At 58.7% G+C, this 23,103-nt stretch overlaps 4 protein-coding genes across 11 annotated transcripts in view; 1 reads left to right on the top strand and 3 right to left on the bottom strand.

Moving 5' to 3' along the window:
- RNF123 (ring finger protein 123) overlaps nt 1–9,199 on the top strand; it is a 50,874-nt gene extending 41,675 nt beyond the window's left edge. For all 3 annotated transcript variants that reach the window (XM_048054383.2, XM_048054382.2, XM_048054381.2), the window contains 4 exons: nt 7,781–7,923; nt 8,355–8,449; nt 8,583–8,668; nt 8,752–9,199. In XM_048054383.2, the coding sequence (XP_047910340.1) occupies nt 7,781–7,923; nt 8,355–8,449; nt 8,583–8,668; nt 8,752–8,851 (424 nt within the window). In that variant the 3' untranslated portion in view covers nt 8,852–9,199. The remainder of the gene's footprint in view (nt 1–7,780; nt 7,924–8,354; nt 8,450–8,582; nt 8,669–8,751) is intronic.
- AMIGO3 (adhesion molecule with Ig like domain 3) lies at nt 3,617–6,019 on the bottom strand. The gene has a single exon (XM_048054385.2). It carries the CDS (start codon nt 6,017–6,019, stop codon nt 4,517–4,519), a length of 1,503 nt encoding a protein of 500 aa, XP_047910342.1. The 3' UTR covers nt 3,617–4,516.
- Nucleotides 7,129–11,178, bottom strand: GMPPB (GDP-mannose pyrophosphorylase B). Of its 2 annotated transcripts, none has more exons than XM_067002946.1 (7): nt 10,908–11,178; nt 10,782–10,830; nt 10,387–10,688; nt 10,235–10,313; nt 10,024–10,089; nt 9,657–9,839; nt 7,129–9,483 (listed from the first exon to the last, which is right to left on the bottom strand). In XM_067002946.1, exons 1-7 carry the CDS (start codon nt 11,115–11,117, stop codon nt 9,197–9,199), a joined length of 1,176 nt encoding a protein of 391 aa, XP_066859047.1. In that variant the 5' UTR covers nt 11,118–11,178; the 3' UTR covers nt 7,129–9,196. The 2 variants fall into 2 exon arrangements, with proteins under 2 accessions (XP_066859047.1, XP_066859048.1); XM_067002947.1 differs by having other exon boundaries at nt 9,290–9,483; nt 10,024–10,151; nt 10,908–11,174.
- A 763-nt stretch (nt 11,179–11,941) lies between these two features.
- IP6K1 (inositol hexakisphosphate kinase 1) overlaps nt 11,942–23,103 on the bottom strand; it is a 36,676-nt gene continuing 25,514 nt past the window's right edge. For all 5 annotated transcript variants that reach the window (XM_067002972.1, XM_048054400.2, XM_048054399.2 and 2 more), the window contains 5 exons: nt 19,824–20,169; nt 17,343–17,553; nt 16,658–16,842; nt 13,906–14,081; nt 11,942–13,043 (listed from right to left, as the gene is read on the bottom strand). In XM_067002972.1, coding sequence (XP_066859073.1) covers nt 12,534–13,043; nt 13,906–14,081; nt 16,658–16,842; nt 17,343–17,553; nt 19,824–20,046 — 1,305 coding nt within the window. In that variant the 5' untranslated portion in view covers nt 20,047–20,169 and the 3' untranslated portion in view covers nt 11,942–12,533. The remainder of the gene's footprint in view (nt 13,044–13,905; nt 14,082–16,657; nt 16,843–17,342; nt 17,554–19,823; nt 20,170–23,103) is intronic.

Below are 23,103 nucleotides of genomic sequence, written 5' to 3'. Positions count from 1 at the left end.
GCCTTGTTCTCACGGGGAGGAGAGGGAAAGGAGGATCTGGCAGGCTGAGCCAGGAGCTGGTCTGAATCGCTGAGCCCACGCCAGAGACCCTGGCTGCCTTCAGCCGGTATCATCCCCCCTGTTTGTCTGCTAAATAATTGAGCAGATTTTCTATTAAGCCTCCTTTGGAGCGAGCTAATGGAGCAGTGCTGGCCAGAGCTTGGGTAATGATCCTGGTGAGAGCGAGCGATATGGGAAGGGGGCGAGGCCCGAAGGTTTGGCTGCTGGGCCCTGCATGAGGGGGATGCGCTCTGTGGGGTCAGGGCTTGTGGCGTGCAGGGCTGGGACACGGGCAAGGAGTCGGCAAACTTGTCTGCGGTGCAGCTTCTAAAGAAGCTGCCTTCAAGGTGCATCTCCCAGGGATTACCGCCCAAAAGGTGGAGAGGACAGAGGGAAGAGCACTGTGGGCACCAGGAGGACGGCTGTGCCTGCCAGTGGAGCGCAGGACGGGGATCCTGGACCAGAAGCAACCGTGCTGTGACACTGGGATGCTGAGCACGGGCCAGTGGGAGCTGCCGGGAGGTGTGGCACTGAGCTGACTGGTGTTGGGCTCATTCAGGCTGGATGGCTGCTGCTTCTCCTTTGCACCAGGCAGGTGGGTGCAGAGGGCTGGACAGGCAGGAAGGAGGAGACGGAGAGGTTCCCAGGGCAGCCCTCACACTTCGGTGGGGGAGAAGGTGAGCAGGCACGAGGTCACATGGTGGAGGCAGGTTAAGAAGGCTTTGTGCAATTTCTAGGTGGCTTTTGGGTTGCCCTCATTAAAAAAGACACAGAAGATCCCAGTCTGCAGGTTCCTAAATGCAGCCTGGCCGCCTGCTCGGATGCTGGGGTACCCAAGGGGCTGCTCCCCTCTGCACGTGGCATTTCTCTGCAGCCCGGTAGTTACTGATCACTTCCTAGATGCTCATGCTCCTTCAACACTTCTGATGATGCCAGGGTTGTAGTGGAAGTGAGGTGCAGGAGGAGACATTTCCCGCATCCCTCAGACCGCAGGAGCCCTTGCTACCTTGCCCTAAAAACTCAGGAGCGGTACCCAGGTCTTGCTGGGTGTAGTGTGTCGGGGGCGGGGGGGGGGGCAGGAGCCGGAGCACAGCAGCATGACTGGGTCACACCTAGGTGTCGTGGCTGGAAAAGGAGGCTGGGGACCGTGCTGCTTTTACAAGCCGCCAGCTCCACACACCGTGTCCTGGGCAGCAGGACGCAAAGGCTGCGATCTCCCCAGCCCCCCAGGGCTGGTGGGCACAGGCGTCGTGCTGCCGAGCACCAGGCTTTGCTGCCCGCATCTCTTTGGGAAACCAGGAACGTCGTAAGGCAAGGCTCCAGCTCCAGCTCTGCAGATCGTGTGGCCAGCCCAGGAGGACAGGAGGGAAGTGCCTGAGGTGCTGAGCTGGGAAGTGCCAGGGGAGACAGTGCTGGAGCCTGCTCCTTCGTTCCCACGGGCGCAGGTGCCGGGGGGCGCCGTGCTTTGTGCAGCCCCGTCCCTTCACCTCGCAGAGTCAAGGAGCGAGAGGCCGGCGGCTGGCAGCGAGCCGGAGCTGTAACGTTGCAGAGGGCTGCCGGGAGAGGACGGTGAATTCCTCGGGGAATGGCCAGTACGTTTCCAACTCCCGCCTGTCAGGGAGGCCGTGCTTGTGGCTACGTTTGTCCTTGCTGAGATTTGCCTTTCAAGCTGCTTAATGAACTGCTCTGAGAGTTCAGACGTCCTTGGTCCTTTCCAGGCATCACAGAAGTGTGAACCAGCGGTAGGATTTTCCCAGGAAAGGCGCCCTTGGGAGCGGTGCTGATACAAGCTGTGGCTGTGCTGTCCTGGCACAGTGGGGCTCAGCCTTCCTGCAGGGTGAGACCAACTGCAGCCGGCCTTGATGAGCTCTCCCCGGCTTCTCTTGGCTGCTGTAGCCTCGGACAGGCCCTTGGGAGCTTTCCTTACACTCCTGTGAGCCTGGGCTTTCCCTGAGCGTTAGCTCAGCCGAGGGTACAGGTTTGCAGGAGCACCAGTGCCTGCGCTGCTGCTGGTAGCACAGGGGAGCGGGAAGCTTTGGGACAAGGCCTACAAGGATGGCAACAGAAGGTCTCATGGAGGGGCTGGACTTGACCAGCGCTCCCCCTTGCCCTTCAGGGTGCTGAGCCGCAGCCCATGAGCGCATTGCGCTGCCCCGCGTGGGCTGGCACCATCCCGGTGGGAGCTGTGCTCTGGTGCAGGTTGGACTGCCTCGCGGCCCTTCCTCAGCACTGCTTTTCGGAGGTTCCCGGGAGCCCTGCCAGGGTGAAGGATCGCATCCCCTCATTGTAGCACCTCTCTAGGATGGTTTTTCCAGGCTCTGAGGCAACAACGGCAGGTAAAGCATCAGCAGTGCTGCTTTCCTGCAGCAGAAGTTGAATCCCTCGGCAGGGGATGGTTTTGCCCAAACAAAGCACAAGCAGATTAAGCTTCCCAAATAAAGAGCCCATCCCAGAAACTGAGGGGGGCAAATCCAGCTCCTCCTCGGTGCCATCCCCGCCTTGGAACAAAGCCAGGCTGTGCCATCACCTTGCCTCTGTCCCCAAGGGACAGGGCGCCGCTTACCCACCCACCCGGCGCTGAAGCACCTCGCAGCCCCGGCAGCACCCCGGCACAACCGCCTCGGCGTCCCAGGCTCGTCGGTGGCTCTGTGCTAACAGGAGGCGACAGGGCAGGCGCGGGGAGCGAGGGCATGGGCTGGCGGCGCCCGTCCCTCCCCGTCCCTCACGCAGAGCAGCGGCCGCGGGGGCTGGCAGCAGCTGGGCACGTAGCACATGCGGCCGCGCCAGGTCAGGTCGGTGTCGGGAGGCCAGCGGCGCTGCGGCCGTCTCAGGACAGCTGCTCTCCCAAACCCTCCCCGTCCTCGCAGAGGTGGGGAGCTTCTGGTGAGCACTTTGGGCACAGTTGGCTTTTTTTCTGGGGGAAAAAAAAAAAAAAAAAGGCTGCTTGTTTCATTGCTGAAAAAGTTGGAGGACTGGCAACAGCTGTGTGCTCGCCTCCTGGCTGCCGAGGGGTGGTGGTGGCTGGCAGATGGAGGGACGCTGCTGTCCCTCTGCTTCCCCCCCCCGTGTCCAGATGTGGTCCCCCAGTCCCGGCGGGAGGGGGAGAAACTGGGAGGGGGTGGCCTCAGCGGCGATGGAAGCGGCCGAGGGGAGATGGGAGCTGCAGCAGGGGCTGGGAGGGTTGTGGCGAGGGCAGAGGCACAGGGGAAAGCGGCGCGGCTCTGCCTGGCCGGGTGGGCACCTGCGCCCGCGGAGGGGGTCAGGACTCAGCCCAGGACAGGGCCAGCCTGCCCCCGAGCTGCGCTCCTGACGGTGCCGCTCCCACGCGTTTCAGTCCTGCTTGTCCCTCGTGTGCCCTTGTGGCACTTGGTGCTGCTCCCTCCCCACCTCCCCAGCGTCACCGAGCAGGGGGGAACCTCTGCTCTGCCCCAGAACTTTTAACCCCTCCCCGAACAAGCCTGGCGGCGTGGCAGGCTGCCAGCCTGCTGCAAACCGCAGGGGCCCCCTCAGAGCCCAGCGAGGGGGACAGCAGCTCCCGCCGCCCCCCTGCAAGGGCAAGGAGACACTCAGCCCAGGGTGAGCTTAAAAAAATAGGCATTTTTATTCAAATGTAACTAGAGAATTATGACCCAAGAGAGGAGATCACTCACATTTATCGATAGGCTTATTAGATTACTGCTATTTGCTGTGCTTGAGCAGCGCTTTTGTCCGTCTCAAGGAGAAACAGAGCAGGGCGGGTGGTGCATGAGACCTCATCGTCCTTGGTGGCACGGGGAGCTCTGAGCAATGCGGGTCGGGGCGCTGCATCACGTCACCTCGTGCATGCCTGTCTTTACTATTTACAGCTTCTCGTGAGTGTTAAGAAGCAAAAGCTTGCGCTGTTTGCTCGGCTGCGCGTCTCGCCGGGAGCTAAGCCCCCTCCTCCCTGCACAGCTGCCTTAGGGAAGGGGACGCAGCCCAACCCCCCCAGCTGATGGGTGCATGCTGGGCCCGGTGGTGTCGGGGGGGGCTTGCCCCAGGGACACACTGCCCCTGCTCCAGACCATGGCACGCAGATGGGGACTGGTGCGGGTGGGGAGAGGACGGTGGCGCTGCCCCCCAGGGACAGTGCTGAGGGTGCCCAGGGCAATGGCACTGGGCTGGGCCTCGCGTTCCCATGGCCGTGGCAGAAATCCAGCCCCTGTGTCGCTGCCGGGGAGTTTGGCTGCAGGACAAAGCGGGGGTTTCTCGGGCGCGCAGGGTTCGTTAGCGTTACCCTTGTGCTAAAGAGGCCGTTGCCGGTGGCTTACGCGAGGAGCTCCTGCTGGGTGCTGGCGGGCACGAGGGGCTCGTGGCTGAAGCGGTCGTGGGCAATGCCGGTCACCCTCGCAGGGCGCAGTCAAGCTGAGAACTTGGGGTGTCCGATGATCCTGCTTTGAGCAGCGACGGAGGAAAACAGCTCTTGGGGAGGCACCAGCCTCCTCCTAGCCCTGCCCTGCTACGACACGATGGGGGTGTCCGAAAAGACGGAGCTGATGGACTCTGAGTCCGACTTGAGCTGTAGGACCTTGGGGTGCTTGGGGTCGGAGAAATCCTCGCCGAGGGCCAGGCGGACCTTGCCGTTCTGCGCCTCCCGGATGGGCTCGAGGAAGACCACGTGCTTGTTGGCGCTGGCCTTGCGGCTTGTCCCGTCCGTGGCGGGCGGCGTGGTGCTGAGGATGGAGGACTGGGCGCTGCACTCCTGCGGGGGGCTGAGAGGGGCCGGCTTCTTGCAGCACGGCAGGCAGCGGCAGGGCGTGAGATACAAGTAAATGAGCACGAGCAGCAGGCTCACTATGCACCCCAGCAGCGTTGTGAGGCCAGTGCTGAAGGTCTCCCCGTCTGGCTTGGGGTAGTGGACTGTCACGTTGACCTCACACATCCTGCTGAAATTGTGGGGGCTGCTGATGGCCAAGCACACGTAGACCCCCGAGTGCCAGGGCTTGGCTGCTGCGATCTTCAGGCTGCCGTTGCGGTACACCTCCACGGAGCGGTTGCTGTTCCCCGGGTGTTTGATGGGCTCGTGGTGAGGTGAGATCCACATGTAGGTGGTGACCACGTCGGGCAGGCTGGTGTTGCAGGTGAGCAGGAGGGCCTGGCCCACGGTCACCGGGAAGGGCACGGGGCGCACGTCCTCGGGGCCGGCCGAGCAGTTCTCGAACATGTGGCTGTACTTGAGGAACTTAATCAGCGAGCGGGGCACGGTGTCGGACACCTTGCAGGTGTGCTCCTCGAAGAAATCCTTCACGGAGCTGAAGCCTCGCTGCTTCCACCGCTGGAGCATCAGGTAGAGCGGGCAGCTGCACCTCACGGGGTTGTTGTGCAGGTACAAGCCGTTCCCGATGTTTTCGGGCAGAGCTGCCAGCTCCTCCACGGGGATGCTGCTCAGGCTGTTGGAGGACAGGTCCAGCGTGCGGAGGCTGTAGTTGCCCAGCCCCTGCACGGAGCGGAAGGGGAAGGTGGTCAGGTTGTTCCAGCTCAGGTAAACTTTCCTCAGGCCGCTTAGCTTGGCGAAGGCGTTTTCATCCACTCGCGCGATGCGGTTGTTGTAGAGCAGCAGCTCTTCCAAGCTCACCAGCGCCTCGAAGTAGTGCGTCTCGACGGCGTGCAGGTGGTTGGACGACATGTCCAGGTGCCGCAGGTACGAGGCGTTGTGGAAAGCCCGCGGCGAGAGGTCCCTGATCTGGTTGTGGCTCATGTGGAGGGCCTCGAGGTGCGGCAGAGCGGCCAGCCAGCGGTCGTGGAGCTGGGTGAGGGCGTTGTGGCTCAGGTCCAGCGTGGTGGCGGTGGGCGGCAGCGCCCGGGGCACGCGTTGCAGCGTCTGCCGGCTGCAGCTCAGCAGGTCCGAGGTGCAGATGCAGGCGGCGGGGCAGCTGCGGGCCGGCAGCGAGGCGCGGCCGTGGGCGCACAGCTGGAGGAGCAGCAGCAGCCACAGCGGCTCCGCGGGCACCCCCGGGGCCATTGCGCCGCGCGGGGTGCTCGGGGCGGGCGCGGGGCACGGCCGGGCTCGGCGGCGATGCGGGCGGCAGCGCGCCGCGGCCCCCGCCGTGTGCCGTGTGGGCACGGGGGGGGCTCCCCGCCGAGCATTCGCGGCCCCCCGATTCCAGCCGCGGGGCTCGAGAAGAGTTCAAGGGCGACGGCTCCCCCCCGCCCCCCCGCCCAGCGCCGCCGGGGCTCGGGCAGCGCCGCCGCCGCGTTACCTGCGCTCGGGATGCCCGGGGGAGGGGGCTCCCCGGCACCGGGGGGGGGGGGAACCGAGGCGGTGCCCTGCGGCCCCGGGGGGGCTCGGGGCCCGCCTCCCGGAGCCGCTCGTCCCCGCGGCGCCGAGCGCCCCTCCGCGCCCCTCCGCGCCCGGCACCTCCCCGCGCGGCTCCGTCCGCGGCCCGGCGCCCGCCGCGCTCCGCTCGCTATTTACGCGCCGGCGGCGCGGGGCCGGCCCCGCTCCCATTGGTCCCGGCGCGGGGCCGGGGGCGGTGCGCGGCCCTCCCGCCCCTGCCGCCCTGCGAGCGGGCCGGGCCCTGCGCGGCCGCTGCCGCCGGGGGGGGTCGGGGCCGCCCCTCGGCCGCTGCTGGGACCCCCCCCCCGCGGCTTCGTGCCCGCTCGCGGTCGCCGGGCCTCGCTGCTCTCGTCGCAGCCGCCCCCGGGCAAGCCGGCAGGGACCCCTCACCCCCCCCCCCCCAAACCCACCCCGGGGTCATGCCGGGCCCGGTGGGGTCCCCGCGGAGGACCCGGTGCCACCCGCAGGGGCGGCCGCCCGGCGAAGGACGCTCAGGAATGTCCTTAGCCAGCACCTGGGCTCTTCAGTGGGAAGCGGAGAGCCGGGCTGGGGAATTGGTTTCCATTAGGGCAGCAAAAAGCTCATTTGGCTGCTGCAGCTGCCGTTAACCCCCTGCTCCCCAGCGCAGGCTCAGGCTGCGACAGCGTCGGAGCTGGCGAGGCGAGCGCTCCACCCAGCTTTTCCCTTCACGGGGCTGGCCAGAGCCAGGGACGGGTCCTGAGGGAGATGCGGGTGCCCAAGCAGAGCTGGGGGCTTGCTCCCCCCCCCCCCCCCCCCCCCCGTGGCTGGAGGGGACGCGCGTCCTGCTCTGTGCCCTTCCCCTGTCCTGGTTATCCCCACTGCTGCTTGAGGCCGGGGGAGCCACGGCCGCTCCCTCCTGCCTCACAGCCTGGGCACCCACTTGCCCTGGGGATGCTGTGAGCTGGCCCCAAGGCGCAGGGGATGCCCCGGCACCAAGGCCTGTACTCCTTTTACCCTTGCTGTGTGAGGATAGTGCTGGCTGCTTCAGCCACCCTGCGGCTCCCAAGGCCTGCGCCAGGCACCTGAGCGTGAGGGTTGCAGCCTCAGCAAGTGCTAATGTTGCTAATGTACCGTATCGATCCCCGGAGGCCGCCCGAGCAGGGTGGTGGCGGAGGAGGAGGAGCATGGATGCCCTTCGGCCGTCTCTGAAAGTGCTGTCCCTGCTAGGAGCATGGGGCCCTGCGTGTGCCCAGCTGTGCCCCAGGTCTGTCCCCATGGGCACAGGCGCTGGGGACTCCTGAGGGCTGGGGCACCCTGGGGCTCCCACTTCACTGCTGCAGTCGCCCTTAGCGCCAGCCACAGCTCCTGCAGCACCCAGCGGGCTGTGCTGTGCCCAGGGACGCAGCCAGGGGCTTGGCCAGGCTGGTGGGGACACGATGGGGGTGGGGAGGGGGGGCACGGCCTGACTGTGATGTCCCTTTGCAGGGCTGAGCGTGCGACAGCAGTGATGCTGGCAGACCCCTGCTTCCAGCTGCGCTCCATCCAGTACCTGCTGGGCCACACCGAGCCCTCAGCCCTGGCAGCTGCTGCCCCGGCCACCGAGAAGCGCCATTTCTCCCTGAACACATGTGAGTGTACACGCCGGGCTGGGGAGCTGGGGCTGCTGGGCCGTGGGTCCCTGGGCTGCGCTCCTGACCTGGGCATGGTGCGGCCGCAGCAGTGGCACTCAGGCCAGGGCTGTCCCCAGCCTGACATGCCCAGGCTGTTGCCTGCTTTTGGTGGCAGTTTTGTCCCCTTGCAGCACCCTTGGCTGCATTCTCTGAGCCAGTGCCTCAGCCCAGGGAGGTTTGGTTTTGCAGCAGGAGTGTGCCCAACCATCCAGCTGCTGTCCCTAGCATGAGGAGCCCTGTCCTGGTTGCTTCCTGAGGGCAGCCACAATTCCCCCTGCATCACCCAGCAGCCTCAGGACAGCCTGGGCTGGGGGGGGGGGGGGGGGCGGGGGGGGACGACAACACACCTCATACACGCACCACCCCAACACACGTTTTTGGTCCTACAGACACAGAGTACATCAGTGCTGAGGAGCTGGCAAAGGTGGACAAGATGCTGAGCCACCTGAGTGAGGAGTCCAAGCAGGCCGCTGCCACCACGCTGGTGAGTCCCCCCTGTCCCTGTCCCCACAAGGCAGTTGCCACACTGCTTGGGTGCAGCCATGGCACAGCTGCCATGCAGCTCTGAGGTGCCATGGCTTTTGCCACCGCCAACTGCCTGCTCGCCCCCTCCCCAGCCCACCAGTGAGGAGGACCTCTGCCCCATCTGCTACGCACACCCCATCTCAGCCATCTTCAGGCCCTGCTCCCACAAGTCGTGCAAGTGAGTAGCTCCTGCATGCCCATGCCCCCAGCTCCCAGGACCATTAAGGGGCAAAGGGTGCTCACACTTCTCTCCTGTCCCAGAGCCTGCATCAACCAGCACCTGATGAACAACAAGGACTGCTTCTTCTGCAAGGCCACCATCACAGGTGTGGACGACTTCACCAAGCCTGCCAGCTCGTAGCACCCAGCCCCGCACCTCGGGCTCCCCCAGCTGAGCACTGCGCACTGGCTTCTCCCTCGGGAACCCCCCTCCTGGGGACAGGCCAGGACCCAGCGCACGGCTGGGTTCTGCAGGGAGAGGCTGGCTCGGGGCGGGGGGGGGCAGACAGCAGGCTCTGGGGCCAGCATCCGCCCTTCTCCTGCCCTGCAGGTCATTCTCAGGGAGGGGAGCCCGAGGCCTCGTCGCCACAGCAGCCCCGCATGCGGTGAGCGGTGTCTGGGCCCTGGGCGCTGTGTGTTTGGGCTCTGTTACTTTGCCCCTGGCTGGGGGCTGACTTGATGAAATGCAGCATTAAATTATTCTTCCTTATGTGGTGCCCTGAGACATGGGGAGGGGAAGCCAGGCCGGCTCTGGCAAGCGACCTGGGTGCTTGGGCTGTGCGCACACGATGCTCAGAGGTAGACAGAAGTATAAATATTTAATCCAGGCAGAGCCGGGAGTGGAGGGCGCACCGGGGGCTGCTACATGATGATGCGTGGCTCCGGTACAGACTCGGTGATGGACTTGTGCGGCAGCACGTTGGCCCCATTGAGGTAGAGCTCGTCGTTGACAATGACGTCCTCGCCCAGCACTGTCACATTCTCCATGCGCACCTGCCCCAGAGAGCCCCATCACACCTGACCCTGTTCAGGGCACGGTGCCACGCTCCTGCTCCTGCCCGCAGGCACATCCCAGCTGCCCTTCAGCCACAGCCTGGGGTGGCAGGAGGAGACAGGAGGGCAAGACCCCTGATCCCCCCAGGGCCCTGCAGCACCCACGTCCTCACCCACTGCCCCACGGAGCAGCTCCAGCCCACAATGCAGGACTCCAGCCAGGAGTGGGAGCGGATGCGGGCCCCCTCCAGCACTGTGCAGCGCTTGATGCGCACCCCGTCCTCCACCACCACGCCAGCCCCGATCGTCACATTGGGGCCAATGACGCAGTTTGCCCCGATCTTGGCGCTGGGGTCCTGGAAGGAAGAAAGGCTGCACCGGGGCTGCGAGGCAGCCACGGCTCTCTGCACGGCCTGCAACGCTGAGCTGGCGTGGGGACGGGAGGGCACAGCTCGAGGGCCACGGTGAGGACAGCAGCAGGAAGCCGGAGCGAGCCTGTGAAGCGTGCCCGGGGCTGGCGTGCCGGGGGCTGGCACTTACCACCAGCACATTCCCTACGACACCGGGCCCCGAGTGCAGCTTCTCGGGGTGCTGAGCCCGCAGCGCCTGCAGGTACATGCACATGCCCGTGAGAAAGTCTTTCGGCTGCCCGATGTCCATCCAGAAGCCTGCGGGGACAGAGCCGTGGTGACGGCCCCCGGCGCGGGGGCAGCGGTGCGGGCGGCACCCCCCTGCCCGGGCAGGGCCTTACCCTGCAGCTCCATGGCGTAGAGCTGCCCCTCCTGCGCCATGGCCGGGAAGATCTCCTTCTCGATGGAGGTGGGGCGCAGCTGCGGGGACGGGGTGCGGGGCTCAGCGGGGGGGTCCCGGCCCCCGGCACCCAGCCCGCGGCCCGGCCCCTACCTGGATGCGCCGCAGGATGCCGGGGCTGAAGATGTAGAGCCCGGCGTTGATCTTGTTGGACACGAAGACGCGCGGCTTCTCCACGAAGCGGCAGATGCGGCCCGTGTCGGCCTCGCTCACCACCACGCCGTACTTGGCCGGCTCCTCCACGCGGGTCACCACCAGCGAGCCCTCCCCGCCGTGCTGCCGGTGGAAGCGGGCCAGGGCGGCGAAGGGGAACTCGCAGATCACGTCGCTGTTGAGCACAAAGAAGGGCTCCCCGCCCTCGGCCAGCAGGTCCCGGGCCAGCGCCAGCGGCCCCGCTGCCCGCCCGTCAGCAGCGGCACGGCGCCGGGACAGCCCAGCCCGCGCCCCCGCCCCCGCCCGCAGCCCCCCCCGGCCCCGCCCGGCGCTACCTGTGCCCAGCGGCTCCTTCTCGTGCGACAGCGAGATGCGCAGGCCGAGCTGCGGGCACAGCGGTCAGGGCCGGGCCGCCCCGCCGCGGGCCGTGCGGGCGCCCGGGGGGCCCCCCCCGCCCTTACCCGCTGCTCCTGCTCGCGCATGGCGGCCTCCAGCGCCTCGGACATGTAGCTGACGGCCAGCACCACGCGGCTGACGCCCGCCTGCCGCAGCGCCTCGAGCTGGTGCAGCAGCAGCGCCTTGTTGCAGAACTCCACCAGCGGCTTGGGCCGGCTCAGCGTCAGCGGCCGCAGCCGCGTCCCGAAGCCCCCCACCAGGATCAGCGCCCGCATCCCCGCGCCCGCACCGCGACACGTCAGCGCCGCGCGCCCCGCCGCGTCACCGCCGGGCCCGGCCCCGCGCACCGGGGGCCGAGCCTCCGCCGGGCCCCGCCCCCGCCCGCCCCCCGGCCCCCGCCCCGCGCCGCCCGCACAGCCCCGGGGGGGTCCGGCCCCGCCCCGCCCCGCCCCGCCCCGCGCCCAGACCAGGCAGCGCCGCCCAGGCAGGTGCAGAAACGCCGTCGAACACGGGGGTGGGAACCGGGGGGCAGCACAGAGGGCGGGGGGGCGGCACCAAACGGCGACGCCCTCAGCACGGGGAGCCGCCGGCACAGCGGCAGGAGCCCAGGCGGCGGGGGGGGGCGGGCAGCTGCCGTCCCAGCACAGCGTTCGTCTGGGGACGCGGCGGCCCCACGGCCCGAGGCTGGCGCAGGCAGGAGCTGAGGGCGAGGGGCAGCGCTCCTCGCCCCGCCGCCGGCCCTGGTGAGGAGGCGGGCGGCAGCCCCGGCGGGCAGCTCCCCCCTCTGCCCCCCCAGAGGGCAGCCTCAGGCCGCAGGCCCCGGCCCCAGGGAGAGCCTCGCCTAGAGCCCGTGGGACCAACGACACACAATGGGAAGGGGTGAAATGGTCCGAAAAAACCCCGCTGCACGGCTGGGGTCACAGTAACTGCTACAGGTACTATTGCTAGCTCACGAGCTGAGGGGGGGCTTGGTCAGTGGGCGGAGGCAGAGCCCTGTGCCCCTCACGTCAGGCCCAGTGCTGGCGGGAACAAGCCCCGAGCTCAAGCACAGCTCCAGCTGTGCAGCATCTCTTCACCCCCAGCAAGCTCTGCCATGGGCTGCAGTTGGTCATTTTATTTCCACAGTTGGGTTGATTATTCATAGTGCCCAAACAGAAGAAAAAGGCAGCATCGAAAGCCAAGGCCCATCGGCAAAACCCAGGGCAGAGCTAGCGTGCGGAGCAGCATGCCTGCTGTTCCCCCTCACCTGCTGCTGGCTATTACTCCAGCGCCCTTTCCACATAACCTAAGGGAATTTCAAAATGTAGGCTCCTCCAGGGGCTCCCTAGACAGGAGGCTATTCAAAGCCCAGCTCCAACCCCCCCAAGAGCCCTGCGCTCCCCTGCTTTCTCTGCCCCAAGGCCAGGCCCTCCCTCCAGTACACACACAAGGAGCGAAGAACCAGGCCACCCAACACCCCCGTAGGCATCTCTGGAACCTCCTCCAGAAGGCAGAGCTAATGTGGTCAGAACCAGCTGGTCAGCACGAGGCACTCTCTTCCACCCTGCCTCCCCTCAGCTCTTCTATCCAAGTACATTTAAAAAACAATGGAGCAATATAATTGTTTTTAAAATGGAGGTGTCTGCTTTTTCCTGTGCTAGGAGGTGGTCCTGTCGGCTCCAGTCACCAGGACAAGAGGCTGTGGCCCAGGGCTACTGGTTTTCTTCACGCATCTGTTCCATGATGTTGATGAGGCTTTCCAGGCCGAATACATAGCCCATGTCAGGTCCATCATGCACAGTGGGGTCATCACGGAAGCCTTTGAAGGTGCTATGCGCAAAGTCAATCATACGCACATCCACCTTGGGCTGGGCCGAGGAGTCGGGCTCTGTGCTGCCGCCATCCTGAAGGGTCTCCGGGAGGGAGCTGTCCGTTCGCTTCAGGCGCGTCTCTGGCCGGATATCCACAAACGTCCCCGACCTGTTGTCCTTCCCATCGTAAATGATGAGAAGGGAGCTGGAGTAGAAGCGGTAGGAGGCCTGTCTCTCCAAAACCGCTTTCAAGCTTCGGAGTTTGGTGAGGACAGGCTCAAAGAGGTCCTTGCGCAGCTCTACGCCGTTGTGGAGATAGTGGTAGATGGCATTGCGGAAGCCCTCGATGGAAAGACCGCGTCCATAGTATTTATTCCTGCATAAGTAATGCCCTGTGTTCAGCTGATAGACCTAGAACATCAAAGGAAATACACATCAAGTGGGAAGGCCAGGCTAAGGCAACACACAGAGAGCCCAAAGCTGGCCTGTACGGACAGGGCAGAGGGAGCTCACGTCACCACCACACCCAGGAGCGAGCAAACAGCTCTGCAAGCTCCCTGAATCCCGAAGCAGCTCACGTGTGCATGGCCAGGGTGTCCAAGCACTGGGCTGGCACTGGTCCGGCACTGGTCCCATGACACCCACAGGTGAGCGTCCCCAAAGCAGCACACCACAACAGACCCCAAGGCTCAAAAAGCTAAGTTTTTTAAAAAGCAGCTCAGACAAATCCTCTGGCAGCGGGAGCCATGTATGTGAGCCATTAGGATGTGGCATGTGATTAACGCAGGGCCCTCATTGCTTCCGAGTCTGCAGGCAGAGATCTGCATTACAAGATACTTCTGCTGGTGGGGAGAAAGATCAACTCTATTGTGCAACAGCACCAGCAGCAAATCCTTGTGCTCAAGATGTAGCACCAAGAGACGATTTTAAGTCCCAGTACAGTACAGAAGTAAACGTCAGATGATGCTAGGACAGAAACAACACACCTCCCCCAGGCACTGCAATTCTAGCTTAACGCTAAGCTGGAAGAACAGTTATTTTAGAAAACCCCCATGTTTTCCATGAACACCTCTGGATAAAGCAGGCTACCTTGCAAGAATCCTTTGTCCTAGGTCTAGAAATGAAAACAAAAAGCTCATACCACGAACTCTGGTGTACCTACCTGAAGAGGAAGGCTAACTCAGCACTCAGCAGAAAACACTCACTAGTTAGCAGCTCTAATGGAGCTGGGGAAAGGATGTGCAGCACCCGCTGCAGACTTGGGGATTCCTACCTGCATGCCACACACTCGCACACCCAAGGTGGCAGAAGTGCTCTGCTCACACTTCTTCATCTGCCGAGCAGCCTTCTCCTCAGAGGCATCATCTCCGTGCTGTCTGGTCCCCATCTTCAGATCAAGCACGCAGGGAAACTTGAAGTGATGCACCACGTTCTCCAGCAAGAGGAACTCTGGGAGAGACGTCAAGGAGAGCTCAACTGTCAGAGACGCTGCTCCCCAGGGCAGCCAGGAAGAGGGACACGGCCTGAGATAGGGTTGGGTGGCAAACAAATAGGAACCGAAGAAGAGAGAGAACAAACTGTTTGGGAAGGTGAAGAAAAAGGACAAAACCCAAGCAGTGGCACATGGGCTTTGGCACCCTGTAGAAGAAGTCAGCCTGGAAAGTGTCCTGCCCAGCACTAAGCAGGGGATCACGTACAGACACACTGGGCTCAGCAGGAGGAGCCAAGGAGCAGAATGCTAACGTCAGGAAAGACACAGCATGCTAGTCAGACCTGGTGATACGTTAAGGGAGAGCTTAGTCTACACGAATCTGCAATTTAACCATACAGATAAAGAACACAATCCCCACGGACCAAGAACTCGAGGCTCAAGTAAGATCCACAGTGCTGTTGTTATCAACCTGACCAGAACAGCAGCGCTAACCAATACACGGGGAAAAACTGGAGAGGCTACAAAGGCAGGAAACAGCAGCAACGGGAACCTTCAATTACCACCACACACAATGGGCAAGCCTTCCAGTAGGGCACAACGCTGAGAACAAGCCTGAGGCAACCACCAGAGCGAAGGAGTCCCAAAGGGGAAAAACAACTCTGGAGGTTGCCCTAAAGAGTAGGTCACGGTTCAACACATTATGCTACAATGGCAACCAGAGCACAGCTAGATTAAACTTGCAAGGAAGTTTAACATTTAGAAAAATCTATCAACAGCAACATTTGATTTGAAAGAGGAACTTCATAAAAATAAGGAAGTGTGTTAAAAAAAGATAGGACAGCTAAAAAGAATTACTTCTCTGCAAGTGATGTGGCCTCTATTTAAAAATACAAGCTGGAGGCTCAAAGCACACATTTGAGAATAGGAAAAGGAAGCCTACGCAGTTAAAATGTAGAAGAATAAAGCTATTAAAAGCGAGGCTGTTTCTAAGCAAGGAAAACAAAAATCGAGCTCCAGCAGGTGAAACAAAAACACAAGTTGGCAAGTTAGAAAAGAAGTACGAGTAGTAATTTGCAAAGGCACAGAAATGAACCTTCTTCTGCCACGTGAAGCAGTTACTCAGACTGCCCGAAGGGTTTATAGTCAAAGCATAAAAGGAGCTGGGGAGCAGGGTGGAAGTAAAAAGGAGAGACCCCCCCCAAAAAAAATTAATGTTAATATTTTATTGTGTTTAACAGGGAAGAGCTTTGGGAATTCCCAAGCCAAAATTCTAATTTCAAAGAATTGTCTCAAACTGAAGTGCAAAGAGAAGAGGTTGCACGTCCAACAAAAACTGAAGAGTAACAAATCACCAGAAATGGGCAGTCTCACCCAGAAGCCCTAAACGTCACAAGGCAGAGCTACTTCCCTTATTAAACAGGATGCGTTAACTCATTTAAAGCTGCCTTAGTTCCAGAAGACTAAAGGGAGGCTACTGCAATGCTGACCTGCAGAGATATGGGAACTACAAACTGACAGAAGCGTATCTCACAGCTCAGCGGGATGCTGTACCGAAGAACAGATGCAGATGTGGATAAGTACAATTTATAGGGGAAGATCAGGCACACCTTTTGTGAAAGTAACATCTCAAAAATATCCTGGGATTCTTCAGCAACTTTGAGAAACACAGACACGAGGTATCAGACCAAATGAAATCTGCACGAGTATCAGGAGACATTTGACAAGATGTCTCAAAGAGGCTGAACAGCAGGTTGAGGACTAAGATGCTGACAGGGTGATTAACTAGTCAGCAAACAAAAGAAAAAAGTCAGGATGCCTGACTGGTCTCAGAGCCCAAGTCACTAGCAGGGTTTTTGTGTGGGGATCTACGCTAGTCAACGAGCAATCCAGAAAAGTGAACGGGATGGCAAATTTGCTCATATACTACGTTACTCGAGGTTGCAAAGATGAGGGGCAGTTATGAAAAATCCCCAGAAGACCTTAGGAGACCGACTTGGCCACTAAACTGGTAGACAAAGTTCTCTGGAGTTGACATGCAAGATGACAAACATAAGGGGGAAAAGATTTTTAGCTTAATGGATGAAGCACTGGGTTTTGAGACAACTGTTACCAGTCAGGAATGGGATGTTGGGGCAACAAAGCAGCATTTACAAGAACGTGTGTTACAAATCATGAGGGAACAGAGACAACATCATTAGGTGCCAGTGGAAATCTCTGGTTCACCAGTATCTTCTGTACCATGTGCAGTTCTGGTCACCATCTCCAGAGGGATACAGTAGAACTGGAAGAGACTCAAGAAAGGTGACAAGGACAATCACAGCTCCTTCCCTCCTTCCCAAGGAACTGCTGCATAGCCTAGACCTGCATCTGCTGTCAGACCTTGCCCAACATGAAAAACTGTCTAGTTAAGAACACACAAACTGACTCAAAGGTGGTCCAGAAAGGAAAGAAAACATGGGAACTAGCCAGAAACATGGCTTCTGAGCATCAGTGTCATGCTGACACCAGCGAGGCCTAGCTGCCTCAAGCACTAACGCATCGGCCAGCACAGCAGCAGCAACCTGACGCACTCAGTTCGCTTCCCAAAGGATACTGTAGAGTTTTCGGTCCTTGGACTCTGACCGCATGCGGCTCAGCTGCTGCTTATGACAGCGCAGGCTCCAGGGGTTATAGCTGATCTTTTCAGAGCTCAGACCGCTGTTCCCATCCAGCATCTGGAATGGAACATCTGAGTGGATGTGCATGTCCACCCTGGGACTCCTGGTCTCTTGGATGTTGCTGGTATAAAGACAGAACAAGGTAGCCTGTTAGAATCCATATCTTCTCCAGATCCTTACAACAGTCATGCAATTCCCTCGCACAGTAGCATCTCCTGTTCCTTCTCCTTCTGCACACTTTGCACTATCCAAACCCGCCAGCTCCTTACACAGCAAATCCTCGCTAACTTCCCAGGATGTGGACCCATCCTCATTAACCCTGGGTTAACAACCAGATGGACTTAAGAGTGTTTGAATTTGCTTCAGAGGTTTTGGTTCCACATCCAATTAACCTCCCAAGGGTTATACTGCGTCAGAAGCACTTCACTTGGATGAGCTTGTCCTGAGCTGGGCACAAGTCCTGGCTGTTTGCAGTGCCACAGTATGCTGGAATAGTAAGTGCAAGACAACCTAGCAACTGTATGGAAGTGTAAAACACCCTAAACAAAAGGGTGACAAAAGCTGAAAGGGTTGAGACATTTTCCACTTGTCACGTTGTGACTAGACCCTCAAAGCTTTTACCTTTCAGTGCTGTCACTGGCCAGGCCAGGTTTTTCCTCCTTGTGCTCAGTGCCGCTGCTTGATCTGTGAAGACTCCGACGTGAGTGCTTGCGTCGTGGCTGGTCCCTCTCTGGCATGTCATCCTGCTCCAAAGCCTCATTCTCCACGTAAGGATACGCGACCAGATTGATGTAGCCATCGCTGTCTCCCTCAAAACAGACAGACACTACACCTGCCAGAAAGAAGCGACATCAGCGCTGTTTTTCAGGGGAGGAATACACAATCACTAGCATCCACGTGTTCAACAGCACAGAGGAAAACACAGCTCGCAGAGCAGCAAGAGAAATCCAGAGCAATGAAACGAGGTTTAAGATGGCAAAGGGGAGAATCCAAATACTTTTGACACAGCACAAAAAAAACCTCCCAAACAGTGTCCTGCATCACTGCTGGAGCAAACAGTCCCCAACAGCTGTAGCAGCTGTGCTATCCACCCAAAACTGTGCTAGGAGCACATGAGGCTGCTAGCCCTGAGTGCTCACACCCTGCTGAGCTGTGCTAACAGAAATGCAGCTGGAAGGCTGAGGGGCTGTGATCGTTCCCTCTGTTCAGTCCTGCAGAACCCAGTAAAACAAGGGATGTCGACAAACTGGAGACATCCAGCAGAGTACACCAAGGTGCTGAGCGGTGCCAAAGCAAAACATGTAAATAGACATTTAGTTAATTTGGGTTAGGTGTATGTCCTGCAGAAGCGTTCCTGCTGTTGACAAGAGCATCTCTGGCCAGGGAGGAGCTTCTCAGCATCTCAGCTCTGAGGCTCAAGTAGCACCTGCTGCTTGTATCTGAAGTCAGCTAGTCTCGCAGAAAATAAAAAGACCTGTGAGGTCCCAGGGCTTCCTAGTGATAAAAACAGGAGGTCCTGGAAGTACACTACCTCAGCCAGGTGAAGGCAAGCCCATTCATGTGTGTCCTGTCCGATTTTGCCTTCTGTAGACTCCTGAAGAACACCATACTCCAAGAAAAGATACAGATCTTTCATGGCACCAGTTCTGAATATATCTAGCTGACCAGCCATGAAGCAGAACACCTGGCACTTTCAGTTAGTGTTGACATCATCTTAGGGATACCTCCAGCCCTGAAAATGAGGTGATCAACACATCTCCTAACATGCAACGACAAAATCTTTCATTCTCTTGACACCAGCGTCAAATAGCTGCCAGGAATATCAGATACTATGTGCGCTGAACACAAAGATTCACCACAAAAGTGATGAAACAAGAAACAAGTCTAAGAAGGCTCAGCACAAGTTCAGAGCAGTTCAGGACTCCAGCGTGTCACTACGTAAATGCCCATCCAAGTGCTCTGGCTGCATGGACGTGCTCCTCAAGCTGCCCCTGTGAATGGGCAATTATACAGTAATATCAGTGATCAGACAAGAAACGTCATCCCCGACGCTGTCACTTCGGGGACCAGCAGGAAGCTGCACAGGGCCTCAGATGAAATCCCATACCATGGTGCCTGCCCTCTGCCCTTAGGCAACCAGGAAGTATCGCACTTCAAGACGACAGGCCTCTATCTGGGCTATCAGCTTCGTCGGTTTTCAACTGCTCTCCCGAGGAAAGCCTGACACCACATCGATTCCAGTAACTCCGCAAGTTTCAGCTGGGAGTTCAGCTGGGTCACCAGAGCACCATATGGACCCAGAGCGGCTCAAGGGTCTGTTGGAGAGGGTATCCTTTGTTCACAGTCTGCGTACAGACAGGCAGGTAAGCTGACACTGCTCTGAGACCTTCAGGCTGCAGCCAGATCAAACGGCAAGACCTTGAACAGATGGCGGTCCCAACTGTCTGGGGAGCATGGGCCTTCCGACACCACGCCGAGACAAAGAGGCAGAGGCAACGTGAACACCAAGTCCCCCAGAAGGCTACCAGCCCGCGTTACCGTCCTGAATACAAGCGCCTGGCCAAAAGCCTGTCGAGTTCCTGAAAGGTTCAGGTGAGCTGCCTGCCTCCTACAACGACAAAGACACTGGAAAATTCCATTCCTTCAGAGCAGCTGGGGACAAGGCTTCACCTCGGCTCTGGGAAAGGCAGCTGCTGAAGCAGCAAGTGTTTCTGATATGGGTCCATAAAAGAGCTGGGATGAGGAAGTAGTAAATTATAAGACTGGAATGCACGAGTGCTCAGTGTATGACCCAACTTCTTTTGCTCAAGGTCAAGGCAATAACTGACAATTACTTGCTAGTAAAATTACTTTAGATACACATTCATAACCTTAAGCACCAGATTGCAACCGTAACACTTCAGTTTGTCTAGAAGGAGGAGCACATGAAGCCTAGCATGCCAAAAAAAAAAAAAAGACTTCCTCCTTTCCAAAAAGCTCTTATCAAACTGCTAACCTGCAAAAGGTAAAAGTAACAAATAAAACAAGACAAAGAGATAGCAACACGTTGGCAGCTCCAGCAAAATGAGAAGAACTGCACTCTGAAACGACACCAGGCCTCACCTTTGTACTCAGGTGTGAACTCCTTCATTTCCGGGGGCAGGGATTCATAGAAGCGCTGTTCTCTGGTAATGAGCGGCTTGCAGACAGTGTGGTCATCGTAGCGCATCATGCTGCTGTGGCCGCCCACCTGGTGAATGAAAGGCTCCAGCAGGACCCCCCGGTCTCCGGATCGAGTGGCATTCTTGCCATGCTTGCCCACTTCCATGGTTTGACAAACACACATTGCGTTGGGCACCAGTTGCACTCTTGGAGCATGGGGAGAGCCACATGGGCTGGGAGATGCAGCTCAGCAGCGGTCAGGCAGCCACGGGGCAAAAATCCTGGCTGTCCACTTCCTTATGATGACCTGAAAAAGCAAAGGAGATTCCTGTAAATGGAAGACCACTTGCATTCACTCCTCATCTCCTAGGAAAGTCTCTAGCATTTTTATCCACAGCTGCCTCTCTTCCCTTCTTGATTTACTTCCCATTTGCTCCAGCATGCTCCTCACCATCTCTTTAATCTTGTAGGTAAACACACAGACTGGGAGGCAATCTCACACACAGTTTCTCCAAGAGGGTTGACAAAAGACAGGGAAACAAGGAACTCTGAATATTCTGAGCCTCACATCTTTAGAAAATACTACTTCCTTCCTTCAGTTCATTTTATCATTAAGGCAGTGTGGTAACGAAGCGTAAACTGTAAGCTAAAGCGCAAGTAAAGCCAAGCCCACAGCTGTCTGCCAGTAACGATGACAGAGCTAACACAGGCAGAACATCCCAAGAATCTCAATCCCACTCCTTGTGCCTCTGCATTTTGAAGATCTAAATGACTAAACTTGTGTTCACTTCCTACCATAACGCCGTTTCCTCTTTTTCATATTCACTTCTCTTCAAGCTCTGACAGGACAGGTTCTCAGAACAAGCATGCCGCGCTCGCTCTGCCATCGTGCACTCGCTGTATGCTAAATGGCTTCCCCTCGGATTCTCTCCTGAGCCCTTCAGGGCAGCAACTGTTTCCCGATGCTTCTACCTACTCACGCAGCAGGTCTGGGCTTTCTAGAGGTAGGCAAGAGGGATTTGTTAAATCCAACTGAGAACAGAAGTGCTTTGGAGAAGACAGATGTCTTTAAATGTTTGCCAACTGCCCGGCACAGCCACAGGATAATGGAAAAGTAAAACTATCCAAATTCTCTCCAGATGCTTTGCCCTTTCATAGCTGTCCCTGAGACTGCTGGGGAAAACTCCACAGGATTTCCCCACAATAGGGAACTATTTGAAGTCTTTGGTACAAGAATGACACGGCAACTTCAGTCCCTGAACTCATCAGATTTCCAGTTTCTTAGCACGGCCACATCCAGGGGCAATAATTAAAGACGGAGGGGTCCTGCAGGCCTGAGCACGGCTCAGGCTGTTCCTCAACCGGCCACGGGATGTCCCTGCAGCCACACAACCCAGCCAGACGGGGCCGTGTCAGGATCACAAAGTTCCCTCCTCTCCCATTCAACAGTGGGAAAGATGCAGCTCAAGAGACCCTGAAACTAAAGGTGCCACTTCGTAACGCGTTTAGCCCAATCTGACCCAAAAGGTCCCAGTGCCAGACTGCTTCTCTCCCCTTGTCAGCACGTTCCCTCGCACTGGATTTTGGGATAACGTGAGCGTACGTTCATTGGAGTTGAATCATCTCACTGATCCAATGCAAAACATTTCCTTTTGCGGTTAGATGACCGCACAGCTACACCCGGCGTAAAGGGAACGATGGGAACATTCAGCTCGCTGGGGTGGGGGCTGGGGAGGAGAAGAAAACATCACACTTCAGAAACGTGGATCTGTCTCTAACCTCACACAGAGCCTGACTCATACCACGAAGACAAAAACACGCTGTAGATTTCACTCTTCCCTCTTACTTGCTTTACCAACAAGGCAATTCTAGCAGCAGAGGCTTGCCTATGTGGTGGTGTTGTGTTTAGCTGTTTGATGGCAGTTAATATCCAAGAACAAGCAAGGTGCCAGCACCTGCAACAGATCAGCACTTCGCAGCTGAATGCTTCCCAGACTTGGATCTCCCCATGCTTATTCAGCATCGCCTTGGATTTGATTTCTTTCATTTTGCCAGTGACTGACGCTGCATTTTCAGTTGTTCCAAGCACGGGACAAGCTTTACTTTACACCTTCCTGTAGTTTAAACTTCAAGGGACGAGGGAGATAAGAGATTGCTGTGTGATAACGGCAGTTACCGTACCCAGGAGACACGCACGTCACTTCCAGTTCTGGGACCGTTCCCAGCTTACACCGAAATTTGAGAGCGAAGCGTCTCGGGGTCTATTTCACCAGTGACAGCAGGAAGCACCAACATCCGCATCTGAGAGCGGGGAGATTATCGAAGCGCGCTCGTTAACCTCAGGCGGAGGTCACAAATACCGAGGCAGACACACGCGCCCGCCAAGGCCCCGGCAGGCCGCTCTCACGGACAAGAGGCCGCAGGAAGATTTTAGTCACCAGAGCAAGAGATGGAAACCCTCGGCCTACTTCAAGAAAGAAGGCTGCTGAAAGCCAAGCGGCAACTAGGAATACGCTACCCGAATTGTTCTGAGGACAGCAGCAACCCACACCGGGCAGTCCCTCCAGCCTTCTCCACTGCCTAGCCCAGAGATACCTGAGAGATGACTCAAGAGGTCCGAGGGTTCCAGGGAAAGTGAAAATGAGGGCAGGCTGCAGCCCCCAAGAAGTGTCCCAGGCTGGCTGCCAAGTATCCAACCGCCCCCAAGAAAAGCACAAAGGGAGGAACCAGGCTTCACGCGCTGCTTTGGGGGCAGCCCTCTGCAGGCAACTGCTCTCTCTTCCACCCGCAGAAGAGGAGCGGTGAGCATGCAGTCAGCAATCCCTGCACGTCCGTAAGGGCCACGCAGCAGCAGGGCAGAAAGTAGGGGTATTTCTGCCAGGGGGATACTCTGCATTTCCTCAGAAAAGCACTGAATAGCTTCATCTGTCTCCTCGTTAATTCCTTGAGACCTCCAAGGGAATTCATGTCCATGAAGCTGCAGTCCAGGGACACCGGTCCAGAGCTGTTAACCCTTCCAACGAAGGACAGCTCTACACACCTGCAACCTGTCGTGTTGTCACGGCCGTGAGGCAGTGACCAGCACACAAAGCCTTCTGTGGCCACGATGCAAGACAAGGAGCTGGGCACCAGGTGAGGAGAGTCCAAACCCCCTTACAACTGCTCCACCTCTTCATCCACAGCCCCTCAAGAAAGCAGAGGGATATCCAGTATTTTCCTGCACACAAGCGTGAGAAAAAAA

This window comes from Anser cygnoides, chromosome 10 (genome assembly GCF_040182565.1).
Source record: "Anser cygnoides isolate HZ-2024a breed goose chromosome 10, Taihu_goose_T2T_genome, whole genome shotgun sequence".
Classification (NCBI taxonomy): Eukaryota; Metazoa; Chordata; class Aves; order Anseriformes; family Anatidae; genus Anser; species Anser cygnoides.
The sequence above is the reverse complement of the archived record's forward strand: the minus strand, read 5'-3'. Positions and strand labels throughout refer to the sequence as shown.